The sequence below is a fragment of the Hesperophylax consimilis genome, chromosome 11 (assembly GCF_061612785.1).
Source record: "Hesperophylax consimilis isolate HC1 chromosome 11, BYU_Hcon_1.0, whole genome shotgun sequence".
In the NCBI taxonomy this organism is placed as follows: domain Eukaryota; kingdom Metazoa; phylum Arthropoda; class Insecta; order Trichoptera; family Limnephilidae; genus Hesperophylax; species Hesperophylax consimilis.
In genome coordinates, this window is record NC_142846.1 from 9613795 (window position 1) to 9629018 (window position 15224).

The window sequence follows — 15224 nt, forward strand, 5'->3', positions numbered from 1 at the left end:
AAGAAAAAAGATTTGCGAATATTGTTTAAAAATTCTATGAAAACCGTAGAACTTTTGTGTGACAATTTTTCTTTTGCGTTTCTAGTTCTAATTTTAGGATTTTTTAAACTAAAATAATTTATTACAAATATTTTTGCCTCGGGATCATTGCCTTTCAAATTAATAAATTTACCTACAAATGTTAGCAAACTTGACAATGACATTATAAAAATAAAAGACACGTTATATTCATACTAACCGAAAAAAATGTAGCACCCCTTATAAAAATAATTCAAAGCATTTGTGTATGAACATATCTAATATGAATAACATATCTTCACTAATTCATCTGAGCATCTTCTGTCAAATATTTAAAGCATTTCGAATAAAGATTTATTAATTCATAATATAAATTTTGTCTCACTTTATCACTTGTGTGACATGATAAGATTAAGAGTTCATTAAACTTGAATAATGTTACGCATCGACCAAAAATATTTCACATTACTTACTAACGACCGAAATTATTATGTTTAATTATAATAACTTGACCACCTCTGGCTTTAATCTCTTGACAAGGCTTCCTTGACAGGAGTGTGAAGTCCTTTTTGTATTAGCTTGATCCTTACAATTTTGTCACACCGTGCAGCAGTCGTAAACCAACAGCGGGAACCCACTTTGTTAAATGCTCTTACATTCTACACGCGACGTTTCGGGTATCACCCCTAACAGGATTTCAGGAATTCTAAACAAGGCTTGAATGCCTAAATCAACTGCCGCAGTGGAGTCGTATAGGTCTTAGGAAATAATTAAATTAGGTACCTGCTTGCACGAGTCTCAGAACAGCACAGTGCGACTTAAGTATGTTTGATAATTTGATGGTGAAGTAGAATATTATATTCTGGGTATAATAATTGGTACGTATCTACCTAGCACCTAGAGGCGGTTCCTTGGTATCTGCATTTGTGTATTGTACTGCTTGTCTTCCACCTTACACCAACCAGTCATCGATATATTAAAGTGCGCTTCAGAAATAATTCTCGCCGGGGGTCTAGCACAGAGAAATCGATCGTTAAGCGTAACTAACGATGATTTTATACTGATTTCCCGGGCACGGTGGCGCTGTCAATATCCAGACAAATATTGATAGTGAAAATTAAGATGTCGGTATACGCTGGCAACAAAAAATTGACATACCGAAACGTTATAGGTCAAACAGCTACGTAAAAGTATTAATAAATTGAATTGAAATACTGACCGAAATATGCATGGCAGTTTGCGTGTACTTTTTGACGCTAAAAAAGTAGTTAATTTTTTATTGAAGTTTTTATTTGAACAACTTTCGTTTCTCCAAGCCCGAACCAATGTAGCGTCATTGGCCTGAAAGGATTCAACCCACTGCGAGTATATGACTTCTTTCAATTCTAAGAGCTTCGTTAGGTCAACTCAATTCGTTAATAAGCCAGTATTTTTGCACAGTTAACCGAAGCTTATCTAATATTATGGAGCCCGCACTAAAATTTGTCCATCGGCCGTCGGAACATTTCTTATTTTGAGTCGTGCGTGCTCGCAAATATCGTTAACTGACCATAATACTTACACATTGGCAATCGTGCGCGGTGAATTCAAATGCTTTTGTGAAATTTTTGCAATTAATTGCGTCCTTTAGTACCAAGATGATTTTGCGAACGCGTACTGGACATGTAAGTACAAATTTAACTTTGTGATGTGAATGAATTGCAGCCCCCCATAAATTAATTTGCTACCTTTTTTAAATATTAAATACATTTCAAAAGTGAAATAAACTGCTGGCAATTTCAGTCGTGAGCCGCTACTGCTAGCGCCTATCTAATCAATTCAATTTTAACATAGATACATTATTAAAAGTAGATGGACTTGTGCTGAATGTTTGTGTAAGTATTGTATTTATTGGTTTTACGTGTGTCCTTCCCTTAAATGACGTTGGTGAAATCCAGGGGGGGCGTTGGAGAAATACAGGGGGGCGTTGGTGACATCCAGGGGGAGTTGGAGAAATCCAGGGGGTCGTTGGTGAATGGTGAAATCCAGGGTGCGGTGGTGGCCTCGAAGGCAAAAAGGGGGCAATGAATGGCGGTGAAGAGCCTCAATGACGGTAAAAGGAATAAAAAATAAATAAAAATCCTAATGAAATCACGTAGATACAATTGCAAGAATCTTCCAGATGAACAATTAATGATAGATGGAATAACAGTTTTTTTAATTATATTTTTTCAGATATCCTTAAAATAATGTGTACCTACATGTGTGTATATATTAATTCCCGGTTTCAAAAAACATTGATAATCTACCCTCTTCCATCGTTATAAACGTAAAATGTGAATTTTGCAACGATGGATGACTAATCTAGTGAAAGATCTAACCCGCAAGGCTCGGGTTAAAAAATGGTTTAAATATGATTTTTAAAAACTGCCACGCTAATAACCGGTTGGTCGTGGTACTGCAAAACTTTTGGTGACCTTCCCCTTGCAAACTTGTTACATTAACTTAATAATGGGGCGTTAAGAGGAAGCTACAAGCCAAAAATGTGTATATTCTTGGCATACCCTTCATCGTAGATAAAACGCATTAAAATCGCTTGACAAACGGAGTCTAAAAACGTTCGATTTCAAGCAAAAAACTGGTTTTTATTTATTTTGTAAATAATTTTATAAGAAAGCAAAAAAGTAAATCAAGTGAAACTGTCACAGATAATCTTAGCTATAATACTGTATTTTTTAAAGTTTTTTCCTTTATGCGTTCATACATTTCTGTTGAAAAAATATTTTTCTTAGTAGTTTGCATTTATATTTTTTATTGAGGCGAAGCAATAGGAAAACCTTCAATTTATCTAAAACATATTTTTTTGTATTCATAATGTACACCAATTCGTTATAAAGATTAATCAAATTAGTGCTTTGGCATTAAGCTTCGCCTTAATGAAAAATATACTCGAAAAGGGAGCGATGAGTCCGATAAGGTTAGTAACCTCTGCTCTAATTCGCGTACAAGTAGGTAACTACCTATATACAATTTAAATTAAATAAACTAGTCAAAAAATTAATTCGAAGCTGGTTTTCGTTCCTGTTCTTGGTGATTGAAATCAAAGCGCGAGCGTAAACACGCATCAAAGTAGTTCTAACCTTCCAAGCCGCGCTATCGGAGACCGTCTCGTGATAAGTTCTTGCGGCGCGAGCAAAAGGCCGCTCGCCGAAAGCCGCCAACTTCAAAAATAATGTTTATTGGCCCCGCTCATTCGGCCCATTCCCGCGATGTTCCCAGAGATAGCGGCCTCTTAGGGCCCAGGATCGATTGTACAGTTTGTATACTCTGCGCCGGGATAAGCGGAGCAAACAAACAAACAATCTCAACATCTATGCGTAATCTCGAATACAGCAAATCAGGGTCACCAACTAAGGTTTTAATTCGAGATTTGATTTTCACCCTCTCGGATTTCGATTTTCCTGTGCCAGTCGCAATTGCGCACCATTATTGAATTTAGCAGTCACCTATGTGTGTACACCTATCACCTGTCGCCGTTTTAGCCACGTCATAAATCCGTATTAACCCCTCCCCTACGGTGTTCAAAAATTACTCATCCTCAGGTATACACGCGGTAAAAATTTATATACTGTAATTACTTGATGCAATACATAAATGTATTTATTGCGGATGAAAACCCAAAATTTTAACTCTCTGTTTAGTATATATACAGAGATATGTTATTAATTAGAGGCGATGTTCATTCAGTTGACAGCACCTGCAGGGTTAAACTACGAACTTACTGGTTTGTTAAGCCGAAAGATACAGAGTGGATCCCCTGGTCTGGTGTCCAAAAAATGGGCGGTTCGATTCGTAGATTTCCAATCTTCAAAAGGATTGCAATAATGTCTGGTGGGTATCTTGTCTTTGTTCCAACGGTTGTCCAACACTTGTTCACGTTTGATATTTGTCACAATGGAACTTGTCATTTCTACGACTCGTTCTTGAGTTCAACATCTCGGCCGAGGAACGATTTGATACTCACTCCTATAACATTGGTCTCTTCAAGACATGTTCATTTATTCATTTCCTTGAAAAGATGACATAGACCCTGAGGGAAATTAGTTTCCTACTAGTCTTCCTTGCCTACTGAATGTAGATGTTTTTTTTAAGGGGCAATTTCCAAGGTCGAATTTATTTACACCCAGCAACGCGACAATATTCACAAATAGGGCAAATATTACCTCATAAACATTAATCTCTTAATTATTAATACAGTACGAATAAAAGGTGTTTAAATGAGGATACAAAAAAAAATTCTATCTTGCACACCAGATTAGTCATCAACTAAATGTGCGAAGTTTAAATACATTTTACATGTTATTAGGTGGAAAAACGTTCCTTATTACCTAATATCCACTTAATGTATGTATAATCAGCTCCAATTTTGAATAGTACCATCACTAAAAATTAAATATTGTTGAAATTTGCTATATTTGACGAATTTAAGATATCGCCTCGATTTTTTTTTTAATTTTGAAAAAGCTATGAAACTATTTTTTTTACGTTAATTTGTCGCCACCCTGTTATAATTTCGATTAAGATTTCAGATAAAAAGACAAAGAAACCTTTGACTCTTTACGTTATCTCAAAATAAACTGTGCATCTGCGGCGGAGGATTCTTCTGAAATCTAAAAACAAAAAGTTTCATTGAAAACCAAAATATTTTCGTAAATGGAAAACTGTAACTAGCGTGCACTACACAAAGGGTGAAAAGCTGTTCCTACCAGAAAAACAGTAATATAAAATAAAACATGTTTTATTAAATCCAATAATCACTTTTTGTTTTACCATAAAATATAATATATATATTATTTAACGTCAACCGGTTTCGCTTGGATCAAGCTCAAATGAGGGGGTCAAAAATCTTGTGGAGCCGGATCATTAAATAACTGAAATTAACCCCCCAAGCGAACGATTTTTTTATCGAACTTTGTTCAAACCACTTATTAATATTTATTTTCTTATAAACGCTGACCGATTTAAAAACAACCGATTTTTTAAATTTGACCTGAAAAATTTCAACATTGAACTCGATTTACTCGAAAACGGAAGCTCAAATCAAAAAAGAAGTTATACCACAAGATCGACTCTAAATGTGATATAAATTCGCATGTATATTGACTTTTTGAAAATTATTTATCTAGGCACGTGTTATCGACATTAATATTTACCAGTATTTTTTTGTATTTTTTGTGAATAAAAAATCTGATCAAAAGTCTTCTTCTCTATTTAAAGAAATTAATTATTAGATAATCAAATAACATTTTGCAATTAAAATGTTAAACAGAAATATTACAAAACTAAAACAAAGTAAACGATGTTGATCAATCAATGACCAATCAATTCGTTGAATACAAATCGGGCATACGATTGTAAGCAAATAGGTTTAAATAGGTTCAACTTGTTGGGGTGTTATTTTTCACTAATGAAGGTTTTATGGTTACAATAACAATGGGTTAGTTTCCTAAATACCAGTGACAGTAATATGAAAAATTATTTCGTATTTTTGTATGAAAAGTTTTTTTACGAATTTTCTTATGAAATTTTAAAAAAGACTTATTTTATGTTTACAGAAAATTTCAACACAAAAATATGTCTATATTATTTAAATTTTTGTGTTGAGTTATAATCTATAATATTTTTATTTTTGGTCAAATTCTTCTAAATCCAATGAAATTATTACGTCTGGAAGGGAACAGAAAAGTCGGCTTATAATAAAGACTAATCATTGTGTTTTTAATTTTATTTTAATTTTAAAGTTATATTAAAGATTGCTAGTAAATGACACAGATGTGTCGAAACCGGTAGAAAATAAATAGTAATAATAATTATAATATTTGGATGATTTATGTGTCTCACATAGCAAAATGGACGTACTGTCCTGGCATAAGACATGAGGTATGGCGCTATTAATAATGTTTCCAAGACTGTTGACATATTTATGACATTTTGTTTAATATATATATTAATGAGCTATGTAACAGTTCCCTTGCCGACCACATTATTACCTTTGCAGACGATACGGTCTTGTTATTTGAAGGTAAAAACTGGAATGAAGTTCACAGTAAAGCAGAAGCTGGTATAAACAGTGTTAAACAATGGCTAGATAATAATCTACTCACACTCAACACGGAGAAAACAAAATTCATCCGCTTCAGTGCAACTCAAGCGGGACAACCGAAAGAAACACAAAACATTATTATACACCACTGCAATAACCTAACTACTTGTAATTGTAACACCCTAGAATGCGTAGATAGTATAAAATATCTAGGAATTATGATAGACAAATTTCTGAGATGGGACCTACATATAGACTCAATTTCCACAAAAGTCAGAAAACTTACTCATCTTTTCCTGGGCATTAGAAATATTCTCTGCATAAAAGATCTGAAATGTTTATATTATGCCCTGTGTAACTCATTACTTGAATTATGCATCTTTGGGATGGGGCGGATGCACAAAAATAATACTGGATCCCTTAGCAAAAGCACAGAAATCACTACTAAGGGTCATCCTAAAAAAACTATTTAGGTACCCCAGTGATGTATTATTCGAAGAGATACGAGTTCTTGATATAAGGCAACTATACATAAAAAAATTATATTACACACTCAAAAACAACGTCACCACTACCCTTCCATTGATCATTATCACGACACTAGACATTCAAGGAGGAATCCAGTTGTTCCACCTACTACTATGACATCCTTTGCCCAAAGACAATTCTATTACCTTGGTCCAAAATTATTCAACCTCTTACCCGATTTATGGAAATCGAAAAGCATAAGCATTCTGCGTAAATTAGTTAAAGATTGGCTTCTAGACTTAGGAAGAGTCGAAAGCGAACTTATGATGACCAACAGATAAACAAAAATGTTCTGTACTCACATTTATTCATTGTTATTGGCAGTTAAATAAAAAATTCCTACCATGCATCTGATTGATACAATGCGATTGATAATTTTTGTGATTGATAATGTTTATACAATATGTTTTCATGTACCTTGTTTACATTTTTCTTGATTATGTATATTATATTATATGTACCTTGATTATGTAAATTTATACACAGCATAGTAACAGCGAACAAATTAAGAAACCCACCTAATATTTTTCTTATATTGTAACTATAAATTGAATTAATCCAATATGTTATCATGTACCCTGATACAGTGTTCCTTAATTATTCATATTATTACATGTACCTTGATAACATTTATCAGGTGTTTTCATAAAAAAAACTAATATTCGGGTGTACAAATATGTCTGAAAAAGTTTTTATTTTGATTACTTTGAAAAAAATATATGTATATAGACTATATATTACTAGCTTAACTATTAATGTAAAGTATGGAAATATAATTCATAACAGCAGCGTTTACAAATGTTAACTAAACCAGGCAATTTGGCTGTCCTAAAACGGGAAAATTTCCTAGTTGGACAGCCAAAGCTTCCTTAATATGTATGTAATTATTTGTATCTAATAAATAAATAAATAAAATAAATAAATTTAAGAGCAGTCTTGATTTAAAGCATTACAGCACGTTTAAAAGTACACAACATCAACATTTCTTGTAAAAAAATCAGCACATTGAAAAAATAATAATATAAATATATATGTATCTGTAATAAAAACACAGACGTAAGTATGGTCCAGTATATTATCTGCCTGTTAATAATAACAAATGATACTTACATTTTAAAGCACTTTCACGTTCATTGATCAAACACATTGTACAGTACATAATTGCCAATTTTTTGTATAAAAAAAATTATTAACAACTAGTTGATGCAATCTGTTTACCATAAGTTTTTTTTATTAGTTTATTTTTGTAGTTTTTACAACAAATATACAATTTTTTGTGTTGTAAATGAAAATAAATATTGCCTTTCCTAACCATAGAGAGACAAGGCTCTTCTTTGTGGTGAGGGAATTCTAGCTCAGTTATATAAAGTCATGTAATTAAGCAATAATAAAAAATTGTAAATAATTAATAAAAAAATTATTAAAGTCTTTTACAAAATAATTACAAATTTGGATATAAGGATTTAAGTAATTTTTCAAATTTTGCTGAAATTCAAGAATATTTTCGATAATTTTAATATTTAAATGAAGATTGTTAAAATAAGTTATTCTTGGAAAGAGGTATTTTTGGTATTTTAATGCTATTCTGATATTTTGCTGACATATTAAATTGTATGTTATTTAACTATATTTCTTTAAAAATTGGTAGTATTGAACATTTTGTCTATTGTAGGTAAATTTAATATTGTATAAATAATTTTAGTTGAAAATGTAATTTTTTTTCCCGGATTACCTTAATCATCAATGTTTAAACTATTTTAATTGTATTTAAAATAGCCCATAATACCATATTGTACATAATATAGATTGAACAATTGCATAGTACACTCTTTTTAGGTTTTTAGTTGTTATAATAGATTGTCTGTAGTTATACAATTGGGAAAAAATAATACTATTTGTGCGATCTTTATAACGCCCTCAAAGTGTTTTCTCACACAAACCAAACAAATGATTTAGATTTTATTATTATTATTCCAAGTTCGATTTTCAAGCTCGTTCGAACACCATCTACCGGCCGATTTAAGAATCGTAGAGCCTTACCTCCCCGTCGACAGAGCAACAAAAGAGGTTATTATTATTTGAAAAGGTTCACAGTCTGCGGCTCCTTCCACCTTCTGCTTTACTATCAACCATTACCATTTAGTCTTGTACGACATGCTTCAATAAGAACACGGCCTCGACGGTCTCTGCTTCAATTTCAAACATCGCGATCGATCTTCGGATTCGAATGTCAATATTATTTTCAAATTTCAAAATAAGAATTCGAACTCAATGCGGGCGGGAAGATTTCGCGCGGTTTTTGAAACCGTCCTTTCGAACTGATTTTACAATAAAGTGACTACAATGATGTGAATTTTTTTTTGCATTATTTTCAGTGTTGTATTTATTAAAAATGATTAAGTTTTTATAAGTGATTAAAATGTTGAGTGAAAGATCAATGTTAAGTTTAGTTTCGTGCAAGGATCCTGTTAGATTATTTAACGTAAGTTTTTTTAACCCTTATTAATATTATAATTTGTCTATTAATTCTGAATATTTTTTCATTTGACAGCAAGTGGAAATCGCTTCATGTAGGTACGTTAAGTTACGATTAATAAAATTGAATTTAATTTTTCGTTTCGCGTTCAATTTTGCGTAAAATATCATGTATTTTTTTCATATCATGTATTATTTTATTATTTAATAGATACATAGTTGTTGAAAAAGTTTGGAAGGGTTAGTATTAATGTTAAGCTCCCTTAAGAGGAAGCTACAAACCAAAAATGTGTATATTTTTGGTATACCTTATATTATCAGTAATAAGCATTAAAATCCTTTGAAAAACGGAGTCTAGAAACGTTCGATTTCAAGCACAAAACTGGTTTTTATTTATTTTGTAAATAATTTTATAAGAAAGCAAAAAAGTTAATATGTCACAAATAATCTTAGCTATAATACTGTATTTACTTAAAGCTGTTTTCTTTACGCGTTCATACATTTCTATTGAAAAAATGATTTTTTTAGTAGTTTACATTTTTACTTTTTATTAAGTAATTTATTATTTTATTTGTATTCTACTCAGGCGAAACGATAGGAAAATCTTCAATTTATCTAAAGCATATTTTTGGTATTCATAATGTACACCAATTGGTTACAAAGATTAATCAAAATAGTGATTTTGCATTAAGCTTCGCCTTAAGGCGTTTTTTTTACAAAAATTATATTTTCATATTATTTTGATCTGTCCTACATTTCAGATGTTATTAACGTTAAGCGTTGGTTAAATTTCATGTTACGTTTTAAGCGCAAATTGTTCTAAGCAACAAATTGAACAACAAAAAAACATTAAAAATATATTGTTAGATTTTATATTTCTACATAACTGATTAGCATTTATGAAATGCGTAACCAAATAAAAGGAAAACTATTGATATTAGCATTATTGAATTATCATTAATACGGAGCGTAAACAAAATCACGATTTACATATCAAAAAGACCGATATTCGCTAAATAATGGTTCATTTGAATAACCACCCATTGGAGTAACATTTGTTAAATATCTAAATACACACATTATATAACTGTATTCCTTTTAATAACGTTATATTATGCGTGTAATCATTTTATATTAGAAATGTAATTGCCTACTTATTAAATGTTTAAGAATACATTGTCAGTTCCAGCTTTCTTATATTTTACTGTGGTATTTTTAGAAAATTTATGTTATGTTCATATTTTAAGACATAATTTAAAAACGATAAGCATGGTTATTTCCTAACCTAACTATAACTTAACGAACATCATAATTTTAAATTCGTCCACAGTATCTTAGCGATTTTAATAATAATACTTGACTGATTTGTATAGCGTCGTTTTTTTTAAAAATCACCTCTAGGGTGCTGTGCAAATAAATATATTTTCGAATAGAGTACAGCTGGCTTATAACTCAGATTTATAATTATAACTAGTGATTTATATCTAAGACATAAAATTAGTGACTTCATGACTTAGGTACATATTCTCAACTGTCGCTTAAAGTAAAAGACTTGCAATTAACATATTTACATTTAAAAATACATGTTTTGATGTTACCTGGATTTATAGAAAGTAAAGATACCTTAAAGAATGAAATGAATTAATTAATTAATGGAATTATTATTTAATCATGAACACCTCTATTTATTCATGATTCGCATGAATTAACAGTAAAAATTCTAATACTAATTTATATAGCGCCCTGTTTGGGAAAATATTTTTAAACTTTGCGCTTGACAAAGCATCAAAATAACTAAGGACGGGTGATTGTAGAATTTGAACAACTCTTCAAATTTCAAAGTAAATTTTTTTCAAAATTCTGTTATTATTTCAGTTCTGTCAAGCAACTAGCCTATAATGATATAATAACAGAACATAAATAGAACTTTCACAAAACTCGAAAATGAACATTGAAATTTGATGAATTGTTCAAATTCTCCGAAACAACCCGCCCTTAATTTTATAACATACTGTTGTTAAAAATGATATATTTTATTTATTTTTAATTTCCCATGAATTTTCTATTTTTGACTGAAGGAGTGAATTATTTAACTTTGTCTGTAATATGTGATTATTGTTATAACTTCTACAACAATAACCCCATTTGTCATGGATTTGATGGGTGGCTTGACCTCTTTCAAAAATAGACGATCAACCTCCTTTTCTTCGATTTCAGGGGGAATTGATTGTATTTCAATATTGAAGACAATATTAGTGATTCTTAAACGCAAATCTGAAACAGAAAAATCAGAAAAGGAAACGGTCACATCTGGGACTCGAACCCAGGACCCTTGTCTTTCCGGGACAATGCTCTACCAACTGCGCTAATGGGACCCTATCCTCATCGGTCACTTTTAACTGTATCATACTTCGAATAAGAACTACCAACGTTGTCTAGTTGGTAGAGCATTGTCCCGGAAAGACAAGGGTCCTGGGTTCGAGTCCCAGATGTGATCGTTTCCTTTTCTGATTTTTCTGTTTCAGATTTGCGTTTAAGAATCACTAATATTGTCTTCAATATTTAAATATTATAATTTGAGGTTTTACTCAATAAGTTATTCCGAAAAATAATGATTCTATTTCATCTATTTTTTATGGATTCTCTTTAAAAATTACCTTAATAAATAAAAATTTCATATTGTGTCAAATAAAAATATTAATGTATAAATTCATTTTAAAACAAACTAGGTACCTATACAAATTGTTTTTATATCCATTAACAATGCCATCTTCATTTCGTTGCCCCGTGATCAGTGAAGAAAAATTGTAATAATTAAACATCATGGTATAACTATCTTCCGTCTCCTAAATAAATAAACACTCATAAATAATTTGCTAGTAAATTCCTTGCGAATACGCTAACTAACCGACAAACGTGAATAGTAACGAACTTTCCGGCATAAGTCTAAATAGAGTCGGTATTTATCAACCAGCCTACAAAAAGCTTTCTTTGTTAGCTACTTAACATAATGAACTTAGAATTACAATCTTTGAAAACTGGTTAAAACTTCAATTTGGTACTGAAAAGATATTGTATAATAAATATCTATTTAGGTACATATTTTCTGTGATGAAAATATATAACAGTGTGTAAGTAATTTATGCAAATCAATATCTTAGCAGGTAGGCACCTACATATTTGAATTAAGTATTAATATAAATAACGTTTAAAACCCCGTTCACATAAAATTACTATTCAATTGGGTAATATATATAATCAGTTAATTATTTAAAGTTCTTAGGCGCCATCAAAGTAACGACATATTTAAAATTTATTTATCATATGGCACCGAGTAAAAACATATTATTATTCTTTCATATATAATACGTACTGAAAAATGTTTAATGAATATTTAAAATAAGTGCTTCATTAAAATTGATTCCCTTCTTTTTCAGTCATTTTCATTTGTAAAAAGCTTTCTACTAATCCAACCTCATTCATAATATGACCATGGAAATGGTGGTTTGAGCATGAAGAGAAGATGGATGGAGAAGTAATGTGTGTCCGGAGAATATATGTAAAGGACGTGTGGTTGGAAGGAAATGTCCAGTACATCCCAGAAAAACATGACAGAATCTAGCATATCGAATATTTGAGTCGAGAAACGTCAAGAGACCGAATATCAGAACATTGTGTAGGAATAAATGGACTGAACCATAAGTGTACACTAAAACAGAATTGGGTGGTATTCCATCTTCACTGCCATCCCTATAGTAAAATTATATGATTGTTAATTGGTTAGTTACGCAGAAACTGCGTATAAAAAGTTTCACCTAAGGACCTTCTCTATAAATTTATTAAATAATAAGGACGATTTCGCTCTCAGTATTTTACTGCAAAATACTTCAATCGCGTGCATTTCTCACAATCAACAAGTTGTAAACAATCTTTACTCTGCTTCATGCCACTACTCTTAGGAATCTAACTGGAAATTTTCCCACTCCATTCAATCAAAATTCCCCTCGAGTCAAAAGCACCGAGGCATTGTAACGTGCCTAAACTCTAAGCTTCCTCAGTTTCATTTGTATTTTTCTACTTATTGGTTCTGCTGGACAAGATTTTGCTGATGTTGGGTATAGATCTAAAGCGGTAAAAGTGATGTAGTGTGCATACGCAGACCGGCGTGATCAAAGGGCGCCAAAAGAAACAAAAAGCTCAGGAGCTTTCAGGAAGTTGTTGCAGGATTACGAAATAACTCCGAACTAATAATATTATTATCGCATTCAACACAAAATGTTCAAATTTACATCATCATCCCTTATATTATTACAGTTTACTTTAGAACCTACGAATGTACTCACCCCCACTGACATGAATTTTGTTTGTCTTTCAAAAAGGTTAGAATATATCGCTTCTTCAAAGTCCATTCATCTCGGATGTTGTTTGTCCTAGTATCAAATATAACGATATATTTATAGTGAGCTTTTCAGTTACAGAACTACAATGTTTCACTATAATAAAGTGAAATATCATGCAAGTTTTTGATGTAGATATTTTAAATAAATTGTCATCGTGATAAATATAGTTACATATGTAACCCTACTCAATCTACTGCAATATTTCTGCTATTTAATTAGATAAAATAATGTTTTATAAAGTAACGTTTTTTTTACTTATTTTGAAAATACGTTATGGGATTTATGTGGCATGGAGTTGTGAAAAAAAGACAACTTATGCTTTCAAAAATTACAGCAGGCAGGTGGTTATAACTTGAATTTTTTGAAAAGGCAAAATAATCCAATCCAGAATTTTTTTTTTAAATCATATCAAATACATGCATATTGTTTATGGTGATAATATAGGTATATTCCTTTCCATCAAATCGATTCGAGTTGATAAGCCACATTCTTCAATTAGCTGTCATATTATCTGATCAGAGGGTGGAGATAGGAAATATTCGTAACTCTCATATGAATTAACAGAAAACGCATAGCAAAAAATGTTGTTTGATACAATCGTGACACCTTTGAATAAAAATGTTTATCTCGAATTAAAACGTTAAGACTTTTTAGTCTTCTGTACAAATATTGTAATTTTTTCCTTTTTAAATAATTATTTAAGTCAGCAAGTAAACCTTCTGCAAGGAGGAAAATAATAGTTTAAAATACAAGGTTCCAGGCTTCTGTGATCAGAAGGACAATCCCGGTTCTATTTAAGGGTAGGGAATTATCGTAAAGGCGGTGCACTAGGTCGTGTAATATTTTAAATCGAGCCGTTATCAATAACACCCCTTACGTAGATGGCGATAAGGTTTAAATTCCCGCTTAACACCATCCGCCTGTTTTGATTTATGCAAGAAAAAGAACCGAATCGCACCTAGTTGACGAAAAATTCGTTAATTTTAAGGTTAAAGACAATTCCTTATCCATAAATTGACAATTTGCCTCTCTCGCAGAGCATAGGTTAACTTGTTATTTGATTCGTACGTATTGAAAGCTTTATTTCAAATAAATACGTACATAGATAGTAAGTCAATTAGGACCTCCCATGCTGTGTGACCTGTAACTGTGTTTGATTTATGTTTAATAATGGTTGACTCGTAACAGTGAACTGTACTATATCAACCTTCATTGGCAATTGACCTTGACAGTAATTGAATATCACTTGTAATAGCAATTGACCTATGAAATTGATGTACTTATAATAATAAATTAACATATAAAACTGATTGACCTATAATAGCGATATGGCCCTGTACTAGAACGTATCTTTGGAGCTTATAGCTCTCCGAAAAATGTACGCTTTTAAATCTGGGAACCTTAACGAAAAGGCTCTATAAGAGTCACAAGGTCCATTTGAACTCTTCCAGTGGCACTAACAAACCATTTGATTCAAATACTGATTTTATACCATTTAATTATATAATTTTTAGTTGCCCGGGCTTTGCACATAGTTTTTAAAAATCAGATGAAGACAGTGATAATTATCCTTTTATTATAAACGTCAAGTGTGCAAAATTTCATCAAGAATTATCAAAATTCTGCTTTAAGGGGGTGCGAATAGGGGATGGGGTGGTTTTTAGAAATCTAATGAAGACCTTTCTCGTATTTTAATGGACACGGGAGTAAAGTTTTATTAA

General features: G+C 31.4%; 1 protein-coding gene across 1 annotated transcript in view; it reads left to right on the forward strand.

Annotated features, from left to right (window-relative positions):
* The first annotated feature begins 1935 nt into the window (after positions 1-1935).
* Positions 1936-15224, forward strand: part of Notum (palmitoleoyl-protein carboxylesterase notum) — a 100106-nt gene continuing 86817 nt past the window's right edge. The window contains exon 1 of the mRNA XM_089637540.1: positions 1936-2067. Coding sequence (XP_089493666.1) covers positions 1936-2067 — 132 coding nt within the window. The remainder of the gene's footprint in view (positions 2068-15224) is intronic.